The 16582-nt window shown below is 53.0% G+C and overlaps 6 protein-coding genes across 6 annotated transcripts; 4 read left to right on the top strand and 2 right to left on the bottom strand.

Annotated features, from left to right (window-relative positions):
- Window positions 1-616: 616 nt before the first annotated feature.
- NEUTE1DRAFT_40103 (uncharacterized protein) lies at window positions 617-1718 on the bottom strand (the record flags this gene model as incomplete). Its single annotated transcript, XM_009850532.1, has 2 exons — window positions 617-1252; window positions 1431-1718. 2 exons carry the CDS (start codon window positions 1716-1718, stop codon window positions 617-619), a joined length of 924 nt encoding a protein of 307 aa, XP_009848834.1.
- A 2411-nt stretch (window positions 1719-4129) lies between these two features.
- NEUTE1DRAFT_39703 (uncharacterized protein) lies at window positions 4130-4976 on the top strand (the record flags this gene model as incomplete). The annotated part of the gene is made up of 5 exons (XM_009850509.1): window positions 4130-4250; window positions 4308-4490; window positions 4545-4711; window positions 4754-4844; window positions 4903-4976. 5 exons carry the CDS (start codon window positions 4130-4132, stop codon window positions 4974-4976), a joined length of 636 nt encoding a protein of 211 aa, XP_009848811.1.
- On the bottom strand, window positions 4967-6421 carry NEUTE1DRAFT_80603 (uncharacterized protein; the record flags this gene model as incomplete). The annotated part of the gene is made up of 2 exons (XM_009851879.1): window positions 4967-6186; window positions 6239-6421. The coding sequence occupies 2 exons, from the start codon at window positions 6419-6421 to the stop codon at window positions 5044-5046; spliced, it is 1326 nt and encodes a 441-aa protein (XP_009850181.1).
- A 3716-nt stretch (window positions 6422-10137) lies between these two features.
- NEUTE1DRAFT_61928 (uncharacterized protein) lies at window positions 10138-12732 on the top strand (the record flags this gene model as incomplete). Its single annotated transcript, XM_009851880.1, has 2 exons — window positions 10138-10341; window positions 10394-12732. The coding sequence occupies 2 exons, from the start codon at window positions 10178-10180 to the stop codon at window positions 12513-12515; spliced, it is 2286 nt and encodes a 761-aa protein (XP_009850182.1).
- Window positions 12733-13025: 293 nt separating this feature from the next.
- Window positions 13026-14744, top strand: NEUTE1DRAFT_100138 (uncharacterized protein; the record flags this gene model as incomplete). The annotated part of the gene is made up of 4 exons (XM_009851881.1): window positions 13026-13143; window positions 13185-13431; window positions 13492-13821; window positions 13874-14744. The coding sequence occupies 4 exons, from the start codon at window positions 13026-13028 to the stop codon at window positions 14742-14744; spliced, it is 1566 nt and encodes a 521-aa protein (XP_009850183.1).
- A 720-nt stretch (window positions 14745-15464) lies between these two features.
- Window positions 15465-16406, top strand: NEUTE1DRAFT_100139 (uncharacterized protein; the record flags this gene model as incomplete). The annotated part of the gene is made up of 1 exon (XM_009851882.1): window positions 15465-16406. One exon carries the CDS (start codon window positions 15465-15467, stop codon window positions 16404-16406), a length of 942 nt encoding a protein of 313 aa, XP_009850184.1.
- Between the last annotated feature and the right edge of the window lie 176 nt (window positions 16407-16582).

Here is a 16582-nt window from a genome sequence, read left to right on the forward strand (position 1 = left end):
CTGTCTCCTGGAAAAAGAAAGAAAAACTTTTTTTACCCGGAAGATCCATGTTTTTCATTGTCCAGTTTGGCTCCACAGATCTCCAGGGCTGGCGGGTCCGTGTGGCGGGAACTGTGGAACTGTGGAGCAATAGTGGATATATGCGTCTTTTCCCCTGCTCCTTGGTCTGGAACATCCCGCGTGGAGAAAGAAAAAAAAATTCTGAGAGGACAGACGCCCCATGTTCACGAGGATATGTAAATGGAAGAATTAGACGCAAACCATATCAAATCACCTCAATACGGTCCGCTGGCTCAATGGCAGAGCGTCTGACTACGAATCAGGAGGTTCCAGGTTCGACCCCTGGGTGGATCGAGGATTGTCAGGTGCTAGCACCCGTAATTTTTTATTTCTTATTTTGCTTTTTGGCATTGGTTTGAGACTATCATAGGACTTCCAGTTGGCGAGGACACTCCTTCATTTTTCCACCACACTACTTTGAGATTGTATCCGGACATTTTCGTCACTTTTTTAATGTGAAAAGCTTCCATTTTACAATCCATTAGTTTCCTAGCTATAAATGTGACTACACTCTTTCAACATTAAACCCACCATCACTCATTCCCACAAAAGAACCTCAAAGGACCAAAGCAACCAAACCAGCCACTAACCCAAAGATTCCCCTACTGGCACCGACAACCACCGCCCCATTAGCAGCAGGCGGCGCACTCGAAGCAGTCGGCATTTCACTTTCACTCGTCACCGTATAAGTCAATGTTCCCGTACTAGTCACCACCGTCCCCGTTACGCCTCCCACCGCCCCAGTAGTAGTATCACCACTCCCAGTCGTTGTATATGTAGCAGTAGCAGCAGAAGGTGTCGACGCGGCAGGTGTCGACGCAGTAGGTGGAGGCGGTGGCGGCGGAGGAGGAGGAGGAGCACCTTGTCCATAACCATCACTCCCCTGTGGTCCTGTCGCCGTCCCAGTACCGGTAGAAGAAGAGGAATCACCACCATACCAAGCGGCATAATCCGGATTTTTGAGCAGTTCGCCGCCGAACGGCTTAGAGGGGTCAGGAGGGTTCATTTTGTCAAAGGGGAAATCGCCGTTGGGCTGGGCGGCGGCTTCGCGGGTTGCTTGGTCTTTGTATTGGGCGAGTTGGTCGGGAGAACCGTTGACAATGCCGATCATGCCCTTTGAACAGTGGGCGGGGGTGGAGCAGTAGAAGGGAAAGGGGGCTGTGGAGCCGATGGTTACGCGGAAGATTGAGGGCTGTGTTGTTGCTGGGGGTTAGTGATGTGTTGAAGGGGAGGGCATAGACGAGAGGAGGATGGGTGGATGGATGGATGGGTGGATGGATGGATGGGTGGATGGATGGATGGATGGATGGAAAAGGGGGGATGAGAAGAATAAAAAGACCAAAACAGATGAAAAAAGGAAAAAGACATACATTCTCTTCATTACTCTTCGCCGGCAAAAACCCCGAGAAAAACCGTTCCTCGGTATCAGCCGTCGCAGGCTCGCACGGGTGGTCAAAGGAGCCCTTGACGACCGAGTTGTTGCTAGGTAAAAAGTGAAACTCGAGGATATCGCCCTTGTTGGCGGTGATGATCTCCGGGCCAAAGACGAGCCCGTCCGCTTTGATGACAATGGTTTCGGCTGTTACTACCCGCCCAAAAAGGGTGTTAGCGAGCATGGAGAGGAGCCATGTCGCGATGTGACTGTGAAGAGATAACATGAGTAATTGAGTTGGGAACTAGATGAGCTGGTGGGAACTGGGTGAAATGTCTCGCTGAGTGACTGGGGGTGAACGAGTGTCTGGGGTTCAGTTAAATACAGAACTGGAACCAGGAGAGACTGGTGAGGGAAGCGAGAGACCTGGAGGGAAAAGGTCCGGTGAAGGGGCGAGCCGGACCTTAAACTACCCAGTGTCATATACTGAAGAGTGATGCTGGTTTGTCCTACTACGACCTCCTTCAACGGCCTTGCTCCTCCGTTCTTTCGTCTCGAGCCAAGCTGGCTTCGTTGGCCCTGCAGCGAGCGTGAGTGACGGTGGCACCGCTGACCGTTTGTATCATATATGAGGTGACATGAACAACCAACGCCGACATCATAATGGTCTCTTGTTCTCTGTTTGGGAACACCTAATCACATGGACTCGTTACGCAGGACTGCCGAGACGTCCCACTGTGGCCAATGGTGTGACTTTAACGCTGGTAAAAGTCTTGCACAAGGAGGCAACCGAGTCCGCGAGTTCATGATTGTTCCCGTCTCTTGGTTGTGCCAGCTTTGGTGTACAATGGACGGGTAGGAGATCTAGGTGGATATCGTGGGAGATGAACTGAGAAGCGGTGGTAGGAAGGAACATGATTTTGGAATTGTGAAGAAACCTCTGTTTACCAGATATTAGCATTGAACGTGAAGACAATAACAGCCGTTTGTCAAGTATAGCTTATTTTTGGGTCTTTACCTGCCCACAGGTGTTTCCAGGCTTAAAGTGCTGGTGATATCCGAGGGTTGCCTCCGTCTTGTACCTGCAGTGTCATTGTCTGAACAAAGGACCAAACCCCATCGTTCGTTCCTGAAACAGTTTCATCCAGGTATCACGGCATGAACGATTCACAGGTGTTTGCTTGGACAGCATGCTCGACCCTGGCGAGTGAGTGATGTCGCACCCAACACAGCGTACAAGGCAAATTTGCGCTTGTGTTTTTGTGTCTCCAAACGGGCCGTCCGTCCACTTTGAGTTGTCGAGTCTTCTTTCGGCGTAATGGTGCCACAATGAACGACCGTTCGTACTGGCGAGATGTGTGCCTGTTCGCCGTCTCGTCCTGCATGCCAGGTATTAGGGGCAGACAGCCACCATGGCCATCACCACTAAGCTGCCTAGAGGCACAGCCTTTCCCAAGTTTATGCTTAAGTTATTTGAGTATTTAACAGGGAAACCGAGCTCTGATAGGTATCGGTCGATGTCCCAGGCTCGGACTGAGGAGATATCCAGGGAGCCATGCTATGGACTCGGAAATCGGGAGTGGGCTTGTAGGCGGGATGGTGAGGTGCGTTTGGCGATGGCTTCGGGTCTGTTTCGGTGTCAGGTGTGGCACATGAGAATGTAGTAGCTAGGAATATCAAAGCGGTGGGTTACCAAGCAGGCCGAACGGAATCGCGTTGGTTGTCTTTTTCGATCTCGAGGCGAAGGCTGGGGACACGAAGCCGAGTAGCAGTGGGATGTCCATTCGAGGCATCAAATGCTTATTGAACGTCGGTAGATCGATTCGTTTGATTGTGACTGCCATTGGTATGATGGCGGAGAAATGATGGTGCCTCTCCATGGTGCGGCAGCTGTTGTCTCCATCACCAGGAGCAAAATACCAACAATAATCCGGAAAGTTGTTACGGTTGGGGACGTGTCGGCAACCAGTTACAGCACTATCAGTATACCCGCTGAATTAGCAGGTTATGAAATAGTGCACCATCTAAGTACCAATTGTTGATATTCCCCCTCTACTACCGAGTTCCTTGATGACGCATCTCCTGCAAACAAATGACCCCTCTTGACCTCAACACCGAAAACTTTCACCACTCTGCCAATTCCAGACTTTGACCATCCCACCACCGTCGCTGACTGCCGAAAAACACCCTCGGCCAGTCTTTCGCCAGTGTCTGCCAAGACAAGGACATCAGCCGCCCCAACTTTCTCCCTTTCGTCGCATTCTCTGCCGTGTCCGCAATATGCACCCCCGGATTCCCTTCCCGAGCCGGTAGATCAACAACGTCGCCCTGACGAGCTATAAAGTGGCCTCGATGCCTGCCCCGCTGGCTAAACATCGCCGTCCGATTTACAAAGGATGGATCCGCCAACTGGGTGATATAACGAGATGACAGCCGGCCTCGACGAGCAATATACAACACTATCCCACCTCGTACGATCCATCTGTTCCCCGATAAATAATTTCTCTCGACTACTCTTGGCGCGAAATGTTACCATGAAGGACGCGCGGTCTGCCCGGAATCCGGAGCGACGATATGATGGGAAAAGAAGGGAAGTGGCCTCAATGGGACGGCAGGGCTTATATAAGGATGGAAGATTCGGATAATCCCCACGTCAATCTGCTTGTCAGTTCCCCAACTACTGCTCGTTCGCCCAACATGAAGTCCTCGTACCTGTTGGCCAGCCTTGCCTTGGGCACCACCACCCTCGCAAGGCTGATTCCCCGCGCGGAGATCGATAGCGGACAGTGGAAGTGCCGTTGGACTGGTCACTGCCTTGGTATGTCCTGATATCAGGAGCATCTCCAACTTTGCCCACATACTGACAGCCCAACAGGCGACGAGTGCGAGACCAACCGAGACTGTGATGGCGACCTCGTCTGCCGCAACTACGAGTGCGCAAACCCTGGAGGTTCAGTCAAGCCGACCACCACGCGCAAGACCACGTCGACCATCAAGACCACCGCTCGTCCCACACACACCGTACCTCCAGGCTGTGTCTGGCCCGGCCATTGCTTGGGTATGCCGTCCCCATGAACTCCCTTCTCCCACATGCTAACACTCCTTCTTCCAGGTGACCCCTGTAAAACCGAAAACGACTGCGACGCCGATTGGATTTGCCTGGCAGGCAAGTGTGCTTCACCGAGACCGACCATTCCTGTTCCCACCACCACTCGGCCTATCCCTCCCCCAATCACCACGACGAGGACTACGAGTAAACCGACCACCACCACTCGGCCTGTCCCTCCCCCGTTCACCACGACGACGAGGACTACGAGCAAGTTAATCACGGTGCCGGTGCCTACTACCACGAGCGAGCCACCTACGAACCCGGGAAACCCCAGCTGTGGGGATAATCCTCTGGCTTGTATTGGTACGTCGACACTGTTGCGTCTTACCCTGAAGAATAGCTAACCAAGGGTGCTGAACAGGCTCTCCATGCTCGATCGATGCCGACTGCAAGTTTGACTTGATCATTTGCCAGAATGGTGTTTGCGGACTCTGAACGAGAAATCATAATTATCATATGGTCGCTGTAGAAGCGGAAACTTCCTTACGAACCCAAAACACATCTAGCACCTCCTTCCCGCCGACGCGTCCCGTCTATCCTCTGTCACCGTAACTTCATGTGTAACAATAATCCCCTTCTGCTTCCAATTCCTCCCACTTCCCCCCGAGTTCTGTGGTTCAATCAAGTCTGCCCCTCTTTCTACCGACATCGTCCTTCCACGCCCTCCTCCACTGCCCTGTGCTATCACATCTGTTGCAGCGATATCTCTACTGCTCGCGGTTGAGCTCCAACTTCCTCTCACCATCTTCCCATCGTCCGAACTCACGATATTCTCCTCACTTCCCCATAACGTATCGTCTGACAAGGGGTGCTTGCTGGTCTTGCTAATCACGACCCTGTTCCTCGGCCCTCCCTTCTGACTGCTAGGAGTACTGTCCAGTGCATATCCATTGTGTCCCGATACACCATCCTTGCGGATCCCCGACGTCCCTCCGCTCAGCGAGATGATACTCTTCTCCATGAATCTCTTGACCAGCGGATATACCATGGGCATGTTCGTCAACACAAAACTGACAAAGCTCTCCCTCACAGACCAATACCCGCTCTGCGCGGCATCCGTATCTCCCAACGTCAAGATACACACACACCGCAGAATCCCGAATGCCATCTCGATGAACCCGCCCGAGAACATCAACAGCAAAAAGAACTTTTTCCTCCACGTCAAGTTACTCTTCCACACCATCGGCAACGGAATCGCCAGCAGATAGAAATCCGTCACCGTGTTCATCACCATGACAAACACCGTCTGCAACTCGCTCACCGCTGGCGTGCAATTGTTGCCCGGGTTCGGATAAATCTGCCACTGCTTCTCAAACGGCACGCACTTGAATATGGCCACGCACAGACAGGCCATGTAGGTCGCCGGCATGATGACGTACGCCCCAACGACCCACATGCGCATGTTGTGCACGCCCACGGTCAGGCGGGCATAGTAGACCGACCAGCATGCCTTGAGTAGCCAGAGAAGGGTGGTATAGAGGAGCAGTCCCGCCACGTGCGCTTTGGAGCCGAGGATGCGGAGTTGGTATTCTTCGCTTTGCGGGGAGAGGAGGGCGCGATCAATGTCGGTGATGCCGTTGTTGGCTAGGCCATGAAAGGTTGTGACGAGGACGTGGGCGACGGTGGTTTCGGCTGTGTAGGTGATCTGGAGGGTGTTAGCTATGTGTTCAAGAGGAGGGAATCAGAAGACGACTCACCAAAGCAGCAAACATCAAAAAGTCATCCAACGCCAGCTTCCGCCATCCCAACTGGCGGATTCTGCTGAAGTATCGGAGGATCACGACAATGTAGGCTGCGCCTTGTAAGCCCCACGCTTCGCGGACGAACCGGGCTGCTTCGGCTTGTACATGTTCATCGGATGTCCTAGGGACAAGGTACATGGTTGCGGCTGTGTGTAGAAGAGCTAAGGGTCTGTGTGGAGGATAGAGTGCAAGAGAGTGACAGGAACACTGCCTCAGCAACGACACATCAAAGGATTTGGTAAGGTAGTCGTCGGCCCACAAAGAGGGATGGAAAGAAAAGTCCAACAACCTCTAAAGGAATAACTGATTCAACAAACAGACTGAAAGAAAAGAATGGAAACGAACAAGCATGCTCTTGTTGATGTCTTGCAAAGAAACAAGAGAAGACACTCGACATCTTGACCTGCCGACCGACTGGACCCTTCTCCCTATGTATAACTATGCGAAAAGAAAAAGAAACGAAGGCTCAGACATAGATCTCTTCTACATGCGTCTCATCTCCTTTCTGAGCTTCATCTGGGTACCAGTCCCTGAGACCCTGCCTCAATTCCTCCGGGTAGCAAGTTGTCCCGGCCGGGCTGCGGAGTAAGTTGCCACTTCAGCTAATGTTACGAAGCTGAGTTTCGCGGAGGATGTTGGATTTGGGGTTTAAAGAAGAAATAGCGAGTGGCCATGGCTTCGGGATCCTGGTTGCCCCATACCTCTAGTCTACTTGGGCGCGGTGATTCTTCTCCGCCAATCACTTGTTGGTAACAGGATATTTCCCCTGAGCTGAACCCCGAGATTTGAAGGAATGTACGAAACCATCGCTTCTTTTTGTAGGTAAGTCTCCTTCCCTGCAGCCTGCTATGCTTCTCCCAGGATTGGTTACAACCCGGGGCCCCGTAGTGGGACCTGCCGTGGATTTGGGGATTTCAGCATTCAGCGTGGTTGGCTGTACATTCAAAACATCCGAGGCAAGTGATAGGTGCCTTTTATCACAGTTGCAGTTCATGTCTCGGAGCCGATCTTGCTACACTGCCTGCTCATACACATTGACTGCTTACCTAGTGGATAAGCAATCTCGACTGATGCAACATGGCCCTTTGTTCGAGATTGAGGAGTAAAGGTAGGTAGTCTACACGACTGGCGGCAGGAATCTAGAACATTACCTAGAGAGTTTGAATAAAACAGCAAGACATCATCTCTCTAGAAATCCATGTCAGCCCTCCCGGCAGCCAAGCGCCGTTCGAGCCAACAAGGGCGCCCTGTCCGGCTGTCAGCGGGGCACCGGGGTCCAGGAGCCGAGCGGCTGACTGGTCGGTTAGATGTCGATCTTTCTCTTCAACCTTAAACTGCATCTGACACAGTGGGGACTGGGGAAGACACTGGGGCACTGAGGCAAACTGATTGGGGAAATATTGGGCTCCTCCATCTGGGGATGGATGACCACACTGTTTGGAAAACAAATTGGGAGAACTAGAGAAGTAAGAAACGAACAGTCCATCTCCGAGCTGCATGGTGTTCGACCCCAGGAGATAACGGAGAAAACTGTGCAAAGACATACGCTTTGCTGAAGCGATTGGAGAGAGAAAGAAGAGGCGAAGACCTGGTTTTAAACGAACTAAGAATGGGATTATGATGTTTTTCAACGAATTGCTTCATTCTTCTAGCCTGTGGGTATGTCTAAAAGTCATTTGTTGAAAAAACAAAGAAGTGGCGGACGCTGAAAAGGGGAGACTTAGACATAAACGAGGGGGACATCATGATAAACCGCGAATTTCAACGGCTAAAATCTGGAACAGAACATGAACAGAACGGAAGAACTTGACAATCGAACGTTGTTCAGCAGCATACCGCTCTCCTCAGGGTCCGGGTCCGAGACACCAAGACCCTTTCTTTGTGCTCCGAGGATATATCAGCACTAAGGGGGGAAAAGATGTACAATGGCGCAGGTGGCTGAATTAACGGTGAACCGACAGCCGGTCGGGGTCTTTTTTACGATTCTGCAGCTCTTTGTCTCAGGTTGAGCCACTGGTGTCTTGTATCGTTATCTGGCGTTTGCAACAGTGCAAAAAAGTTTGTTTATTGGAATGCCATGACTGTGGTTTCTGTTTGGACGTTGAGATGCCGCGTTTGATTTCGTAGAATACCTAGGATGGTCCAATGCAAGATACAATTTGATCTCAGTCTCGACATTAGCAAAAAAAAAAAACACTTTTTTTCTTCTCCGGCGGAAGAGCGAGATGAGATTAAGATTGAAGACAGGAGCCTAGAATCTTTTAAAGTTGAACGAGATATCGTCTGTGCGGCGGCTATCATGGTTCAGGGCAGGAGGTCAGGGACGGATGGGTGGGCAAAGGCGAGTCCAGGCACACGGAGTTTTGTTCCGTCTTCTCTTTTCTTTTTCTTTCATCTTTTTCATTGGGTTTCCCCTCCACTTCTCCCCCCCTGATGGTTCCTGACCTGTCATCCAAATACATAACCACCACACAGCCCATGTCCCGCTACCTTACCATTCAACAGCCTTGACATGTCTTATGCCGGCCACTAATGCACTAGTGGACGCCTCTGCTTGACCTGAATGGATCGGTTACACAAAAGGATTCGCTTCCCCTTGTCGAGTCCCTCCTCCCCGGTCAACGGTTTTGGGACGACAGCCAACGACGAAAACTTTGAGGATCAAATCACGCTAAAAACAACCGAGGAAGAAGCCAACAAGCCATGCCCTGTGCTATGCAGTAACGTTAGATCCAATCCACTACAAGCTTGCGAAGCCTGTGTAGCTCCCTTCCCGTCACTTTCTCGTTTCCACTTACTCTTTTGGGCAAGGATCCGTATGGGGTAGTATTTGTTCGTATATCTGGGGAAGTGGAGGGTTCGTAAGGCATGCACTGAATCATGTGAGAACGACAGCTGTTGACAGCGAGAATGGTAAAGATTGCAGAAAGATATCTTGGAGAAAGCAAAAAGAGCGGTCTGATTGTGGCCAAGTTTCGAGACAATATAGATGAAGGAAGCCATTTTGATGAAGCTAGAGAGAGAAAAAGAAAAGAACGATTCGGCCCCATTTTCTAGAATCAACGGTAAGTGGCTGCTGGTCGCACAGAGAGTACAGTGCAGCCGGGACATTGAGCCCGGGTGGTGGTCACAAAATGCTACCATAACGGCTTGCCGCCCGCCAATCGGTATAAACATGGTTGTGTCAGGGTACGACTGTCCCTGAGGCAGTAAACAACGGTGCTGTTGAATCGTACCATGATGATAACAGAACTGACAGTCGGTACAGTGAGGGAGGACAGTGCCAGCTTGCCCATTACGTTTCCTCTATGTGCTAGTCATCATCATCACTGTCCGTCACAATGCTCGCGGCATGGGGGGAAAATTGACCCGAAGAACAGGCAGCCCAGGCAGGGAAGGGACGGTGAATTCAACCCTCCTCCAGGCTTCACCCTGACGGTCGTCATATTCTGGCTTCCTGCGAGTGTCCATTCAATGATGGTGGTGCGTCTCAGTTACCCGTTTCGGTTTGGCCCGAGGCGAAGAGTTGCCCAAGTTCAGGAGAAGGAAGCATTCCCAGGAATCGAAGCGGGCCGACTATCACAGCTGCACATGGTTATCAGCATCTGGGGTTGCCTTGTTAGTCTCGAATCTGCTGATGGCTCCCCTATTTGGTGTTTCTCCTGATATGGAGATACCGGATGGATGGATGGATGGTGGACATTACCGACCTTCTGGAAACCGGATCACCGGCATATGATGATGCTCAAGTGACGAGGAGGAAGATAACTTAAAAGAGCTCTGTCACTTACCTTTTTTCTACGTAGCCGAATCCTACCTTCCATCTTTCCAAGCTCTCTTCTACTCTCTATCATAGTACCATCATTGTTAATCCTAATAACTAACCCAGTAACCATGTCTGCAGCAACTACCAACGGCCGTGCCAATGGCATCAACGGTATCAACGGTACCAACGGCATCAACGGTACCAACGGCATTAACGGTACCAACGGCATCAACGGTACCAACGGAACCAACGGCACCAACGGCGTCAAGCCCAAGGAGTCCAAGGTTGATGTGTAAGACCACTACCACCCCCCGAGCACAGTTCAACAGACTAACACATACCAGACTCATTGTCGGTGCCGGCCCAGCAGGCCTCATGGCCGCCGCCTGGATGGCTCACTGCGGCATCAGCGCGCGCATCGTCGAGAAACGCAACACCAAGATCTTTACCGGCCAGGCCGACGGCCTCAACTCCCGGACCATCGAGATCTTTGACAGCTTGGGCTTCTCTGACCGCGTGTGGAAGGAATCCAACCACATGCAGGAGATTTGCATGTGGAATCCCAACGCCGAGGGCGTCATCCATCGCTCGGACCGCATCCCCGACACCGTCGTCGGCATCTCGCGCTACCAGCAGTGCGTGCTCAACCAGAGCCGCATCGAGCGCTGGTTCATTGACAACATCAAAAAGTACTCCTCAAAAAACAACAACGCCATCTCGGTGGAGCGCGGCATCCTGCCCGAGTCGCTCGTGATTGACGAGTCCAAGGTCGAGGATGACGACGCCTACCCCGTCACCGTCGCCCTCCGCACCTTGACAGAGGAGGAAACCACGCCCGTGCAAGCCGCCACCGCCTCCAAGTCTGCGGCGTCTGACGGTCTCTTCCGCAGCAACCTGGTGCAAGATGACGACGAAGCCGATCTCCTCCGCAAGTCCCAGTCCCGGCCCGGCACCAAAGAGATCGTCCACGCCAAGTACGTCATCGGATGCGACGGCGCCCGCTCGTGGACACGCCGTGCGCTGGGCCTGGAGCTGGAAGGCGAGGCAACCGATTACATCTGGGGCGTCATGGATATCATCCCCATCACCGATTTCCCCGACATCCGCCACCGATGCGCCGTGCACTCGGCTGAGAACGGCTCGCTGATGGTCATCCCGCGCGAGAACCGCATAGTGCGGCTGTACATCCAGCTGAAAGAAGTCGTTCCGGACGCCTCGGGGCGCGCCGACCGGTCCAAGATCACGCCCGACTTGATCTTCCGCGCCGCGCAAAAGATTCTCGCACCGTACAAGCTCGACTACGAGTACTGCGACTGGTGGACGGCGTACCAGATCGGCCAGCGCGTCGGCAACAGCTATGACGTGCACAACCGCGTGTTCCTGGCGGGCGATGCCGTGCACACGCACTCGCCCAAGGCCGGGCAGGGCATGAACGTCTCGATGCAGGACACCTTCAACCTGGGTTGGAAGGTGGCCCTCGTCCTCAAGGGCATCTGCAAGCGCGAGATCCTGGCCACGTACCAGAGCGAGCGCCGCCGCATTGCCCAGGACCTGATCGAGTTCGACCACAAGTTCTCTCGCTTGTTCTCTGGCCGCCCGGCCAAGGACTTGATGGACGCCGAGGGCATCGACATGGAGGAGTTCAAGCGCGCCTTTATGCGCGGCAACTTGTTTGCTTCGGGCATGCAAGTCGACTATGGGCCGAGCAATCTCGTCGTCAAGTCGGGCAACTGGCGCGAGCTAGGCGATCGCAGCGAAAAGAGCGCGAAGCTGCTCGCCAAAGCCAAGATCAGCGACGACAAGTTTGCAAAGAAGCAGGCTCTGGCCACGGGAATACCCGTCGGTAAGCGTCTGGCCTCCTTCAAGGTCGTCAGCCAGGCGGACGCCAGGCCGTGGCACTTACAGGAGCGGTTGAAATCCGATGGCAGGTTCCGCATCGTGCTGTTCGCTGGTAAGATTCTCTCGTCGCAGCAGAAGGCGCGGGTGGACAGGTTCTGCGCCAAGCTGGACGCGCCCGAGAGCTTCCTGCGGAGGATCACGCCCGCGGACAAGGCTATTGACAGTGTCATTGATGTCCTCACGATCCATGCCAGCCCGAGAAAGGACACGGAGTTGTTGAGAGACTTTCCGGATATTTTGCATCCGTTTGATCAGCATCTGGGTTGGGATTACACTAAGGTGTATGCGGACGATGTCAGTTACCACGAAGGGTTCGGCAATGCTTACAAGAATTACGGCGTGGATAAGGAGAAGGGATGTGTGGTCGTGCTGAGGCCAGATCACTATGTCGCCTGGGTGGGTGATATTGACGATTTTGAGGATATGGAGAGCTACTTTGAGGGATGCATGAGGTTACCTGCTGTAAGTGCTGCGCAGGATGTTGGCATTGTCGTGGAGACGGTCAGCAGCGTGACTAACAAGGCGGTTGGTCAGGTCAGGGTGTCTGTGAGCCCGGTGTCCGAGTAGGAGGTTATGGGAGGTTGAGAAGGGCGATGTGATAAGCGCGAGAATACCCTATACCATTTAGATCAATTAGCTTATTCCAGTGGCATTAGACAGAAATCCAAAGTCAACATTGACGGATGAACTTTGAGATCAGTGTTCCCTGGCCAATTGGGCAGCATTTGCCCCGGCCGTGACCCAATACTCGAATGACAATACGAGCAGCAGGTCCCTAACCAGGATGAAGCTTCAAAGAGTTGAGACGAGACAAGGCGAGAACTCTCGGACCTCCATGGCTCGTCAAGATGACATAGCTTGATGATGGCCAGGTACTTGTTGTGCGAGGGGCACCTGTTAGACAGTCCGTTACATAGACCAACACATATTTCGAAAGACCTGTTTTGCCGTGGGCTGCCGTGCCTGTATCGTCGATTGCAATTGGTGTTTTGTCCCTTCTTTCCACACATTGCGCAACATGGGGGACAACTATACAACAGGCGTGGAACCGGAAGAAGCGAGACGCTTCGTCATAGAATGCTGGTCCCTCCAAGGTGTAGCCTACGTGGTGATTGGGCTTCGATATTTCAGCAGGATCCGGCAAGTAGGATGGCGCAAGCTCGCGCTAGACGACGGTTTTATGCTGTTGGCTTTGGTGAGTTCTCTTGGCTTCAGGTTGTTACCCGCGACATGAAGCTTACTTTCCCGGCATCCAGTTTGCCTACACGGCCGAGAGCTTTATGCCTTACATTTTCGTTTCCTGGTGCCGTGGGTTAGCAAACAACGGCATGACAGACGAGCAACGAGCAACGCTTAGCCGAGATTCCGACGAGTACAAAATGCGAGTTAACGGAGCCAAGCTGAACGTCTCCGGCCTTCTCTTGTATACCACCCTTCTTTGGCTGCTTAAAGGTTGTTGGACAGTGTATTACACACGCCTAACGTGAGTGTTAGCCTGGGAACGCAAGAGGAGGTTTATACTGACCCGCTAGATATCAAACAGAGCTGGCATTTGCTTTATGCGTCGCTGGATGATTGGCGCCTACATCATCATGCCCCTGACTTACATCGCCTGTGTATGTGTCGCCCTCCTCCAATGTGTCCCCCTTCACCGGCAGTGGCAGATCTACCCCGACCCGGGCAACCACTGCCAACCGGCAATATCAGTTCTGCAGACGGTTTTCGTCATGGTCATGAACACCGCCACGGACTTTTATCTTCTCGGTATTCCCGTGCCTATGCTCTGGGAGTCGAATCTGCCCTGGTCGCAGAAATTGGTGCTATTCATCATGTTCAGTGGCGGATTCCTCGAAATGACATTTGGGATCATGCGGTGTGTTAGTATCTTGACTGTGAGTTGGGTCCCTGGGAAATCCATCTTCCAGAGACAGCAAACTGACTTACCTCAAGAAGGGAAACAGGGACCCCGCGCAAACAGGCTACTGGTCCGTCCGCGAATCTTTTGTCTCCTTTGTTCTGACCAACATGCCCATGGTCTACCCGCTGATCAGGCGGTCGGTATTTCGCGCCGTCTACTCCCTCGGCGGCTGGATTCGCCCAGGAAGCGGGACAAACACCACCACCGACAAAAACGACAACAGTATCAGATCAAACGGGGTCATGCTCACCCGATATAGATCTCCGTATCCCATAGACAGCCCAATTTTCCCACCAACCCACCAAAGTTCATCACACAGATGGGGTCCCAATCCCGATCCGATCTTCCCGATACCCGGCAGCGAGACCTTTTGGGTAAGCACGACAGATGAGGAGGGTACTACCGGCACCGGCACCGGACCACCAGGTAGCGGAGAGGACATCTCTAGAAATGATACGATCCCGACGGCGGCAAATCGGAGTGGTGGGACGGTGAGCTTTAGGTCGACCTGCGAAAGTCCTAACCGGAGTAGAAACGGCTGTGAACGGCCCAACTTGACGATACAGACAGCAGCTTCGCCATACCTTGGGGTGGTCACGTCGGTGGAGAGTTCGGGCATGATTGCGGAGCAGCCCCATCATGGTTGGTGCTCGGGTGAGAGTAGTAGTTACAGTGTAAGCAACGGCACGCCGGGAAGTGTTATGGCGATTGTGGTCACGAGAGAGGTCAGTATTGTGAGGGAGGAGGGGGTGGTTTCACCTAGGCAGATTACCCCTGGGTTACCACCGACCCCTGGGTTACCACCGACCCCTGGGTTACCACCGCCGGCTGAGCTAATGGAATGGAGGGGGTCCACACAAGCCATTGATCATTGTTGAAACGAGAATAGATGGATTGAATTGCATGTGCGTTGCTTGTGCTGGGTTTAGGTACGGTGATTGAGATGTGAACGCTGAACATACCTGGACCGAAGATGCCTTGCTTGTTGTTCGGTTCCCAAGCTATCTGGACACATGAACAGCGCCCGGTGGTTGGAAGACTGTCCACGAATGCCCATTATCTTCTTCGACCAACCGGAAAGTAGGCCGTCTTCCGCTGTTCTTCTCGAACACCGAACAAGGCCTATTGTCCTCCAGCCTTACCCGGAGGCTACCTGGGAGACGAATAGGATGCTTCCCCGACAGTGTTCTCGAAGCCGGGTACGAGTTCCATTGTTCCGGACGGCTGTAGCCGATAGGAGCCTTTGTGCCGTTGTTCACTCGTGGGTTTCGGCGGAGGGCAATCGAGAGCCTATAGATTTGGGAGTCGTCGATGGCCTTCTTTGTCCGGCTGTCATGTAAGTGATATCTGATATTGGGAAAGGGGGCATGTCGACGAGTGTCGAAAAGGTATAAGTATCGGTGTTGGGATCATCCAAGATTGTTCGATTCCTGTCATCAACATCAGCAGAAACACCAGTAGCAAACACCTGCCAGGAACAACAAGACTTGAAGTCCAAGTAAGCTTCTACCAGCAACAGCTCAAGCCACCACATCCGCTTCCACCAACCCACCAACCGTTCGGGTACATCTCCCGAACCACCAACCGTACGTATCACCATGTGTTTCACCACCACTTCCACCATGTGCGCCAAGCGCACCTTCTCCTCCATCTCGGACGAAGAGGCTACTTGTCAGGCAGCTCCCAAGCGCATCTGCCTTCCCACCCACAAAGCCACCCAAGTCGGTCCTCTGAACCTCAACTCCCCACCCAAGTTTGCACCCATGCGCCCCCTTCCCTCCATCTGGCCATGGAACTTGGACACTGACCTCGACGCAGACGCACCCCTCCCGCCTCCGCTCTCCATCGCGTCCCGCATCCCGGCCTTCCACACCCACGGCTCTTCCCACTGCGGCAACCATGCTGACGAGCACTCGTTCCCGTCAGGCAAGGAGACCAACAAGAACAAAAGAGTAGGTACACTCTGCTCCTTCTGCTTTGGTCCCTACAAGCAGGGTGACCTCCACCAACTTCCCTGCGGACACTTTACTTGCTTGTCGTGTCTCGAGGAGAGGGTGAGACAGATCCCGACGTTTATGGTTGCTAACGCTGGGCTGATTAACCAGACCATCGCCAAGATGCGCGAGATCATGAATTATCTCGGCACCATGACTCAGACTGATGGTCTGGCTTCGACTGTCAGGCAGTACTGGGTCGATGAATTTGGCGTCCTTCGCCAGGAGCTGGCGATCTTGACCAATATGTCATGCTCCTATTGTCAGGTGCATATCCGGCCGTCCCGGTTTATGACTTGTTTGTCGCCGGAGATGTCCAAGATCCTGTGGTTGACGGAGGAGTGGCTGGCCGATGCGCAGCCGGAGAATAGGAGGGCGTGTGGATGGCCGGATTGTAGGGCGTATGTGCCCAGTTGGTGTCACTACCTCTTTATTGGGAAGAAGGAGGTAAGTAAGGCGGTCGATGCGGAGGGGAGGAGGTGGTGGTGTCCGAGTTGCAAGGGCAATTGCTTCGAGACGGAGGAGGGGTTGAACCCGGGTAGGTAGATTGTCAAGGAGGGTTTGGGGTGTAAGTATTCGAGGAGGATAATCGAGGGTTCGTTTGCTTGAGAATGGCGGCGTTGGAGGTTGGCTTTGTCAGACATTTTGAACATTTCCTAGAGGACGTCGTAAATGTTAGTTGGATTCTGCAGATAATGAAAGAAAAAGTGGAAGATAAAAAA

Source organism: Neurospora tetrasperma, assembly GCF_000213175.1.
Source record: "Neurospora tetrasperma FGSC 2508 unplaced genomic scaffold NEUTE1scaffold_2, whole genome shotgun sequence".
Lineage (NCBI taxonomy): Eukaryota > Fungi > Ascomycota > Sordariomycetes > Sordariales > Sordariaceae > Neurospora > Neurospora tetrasperma.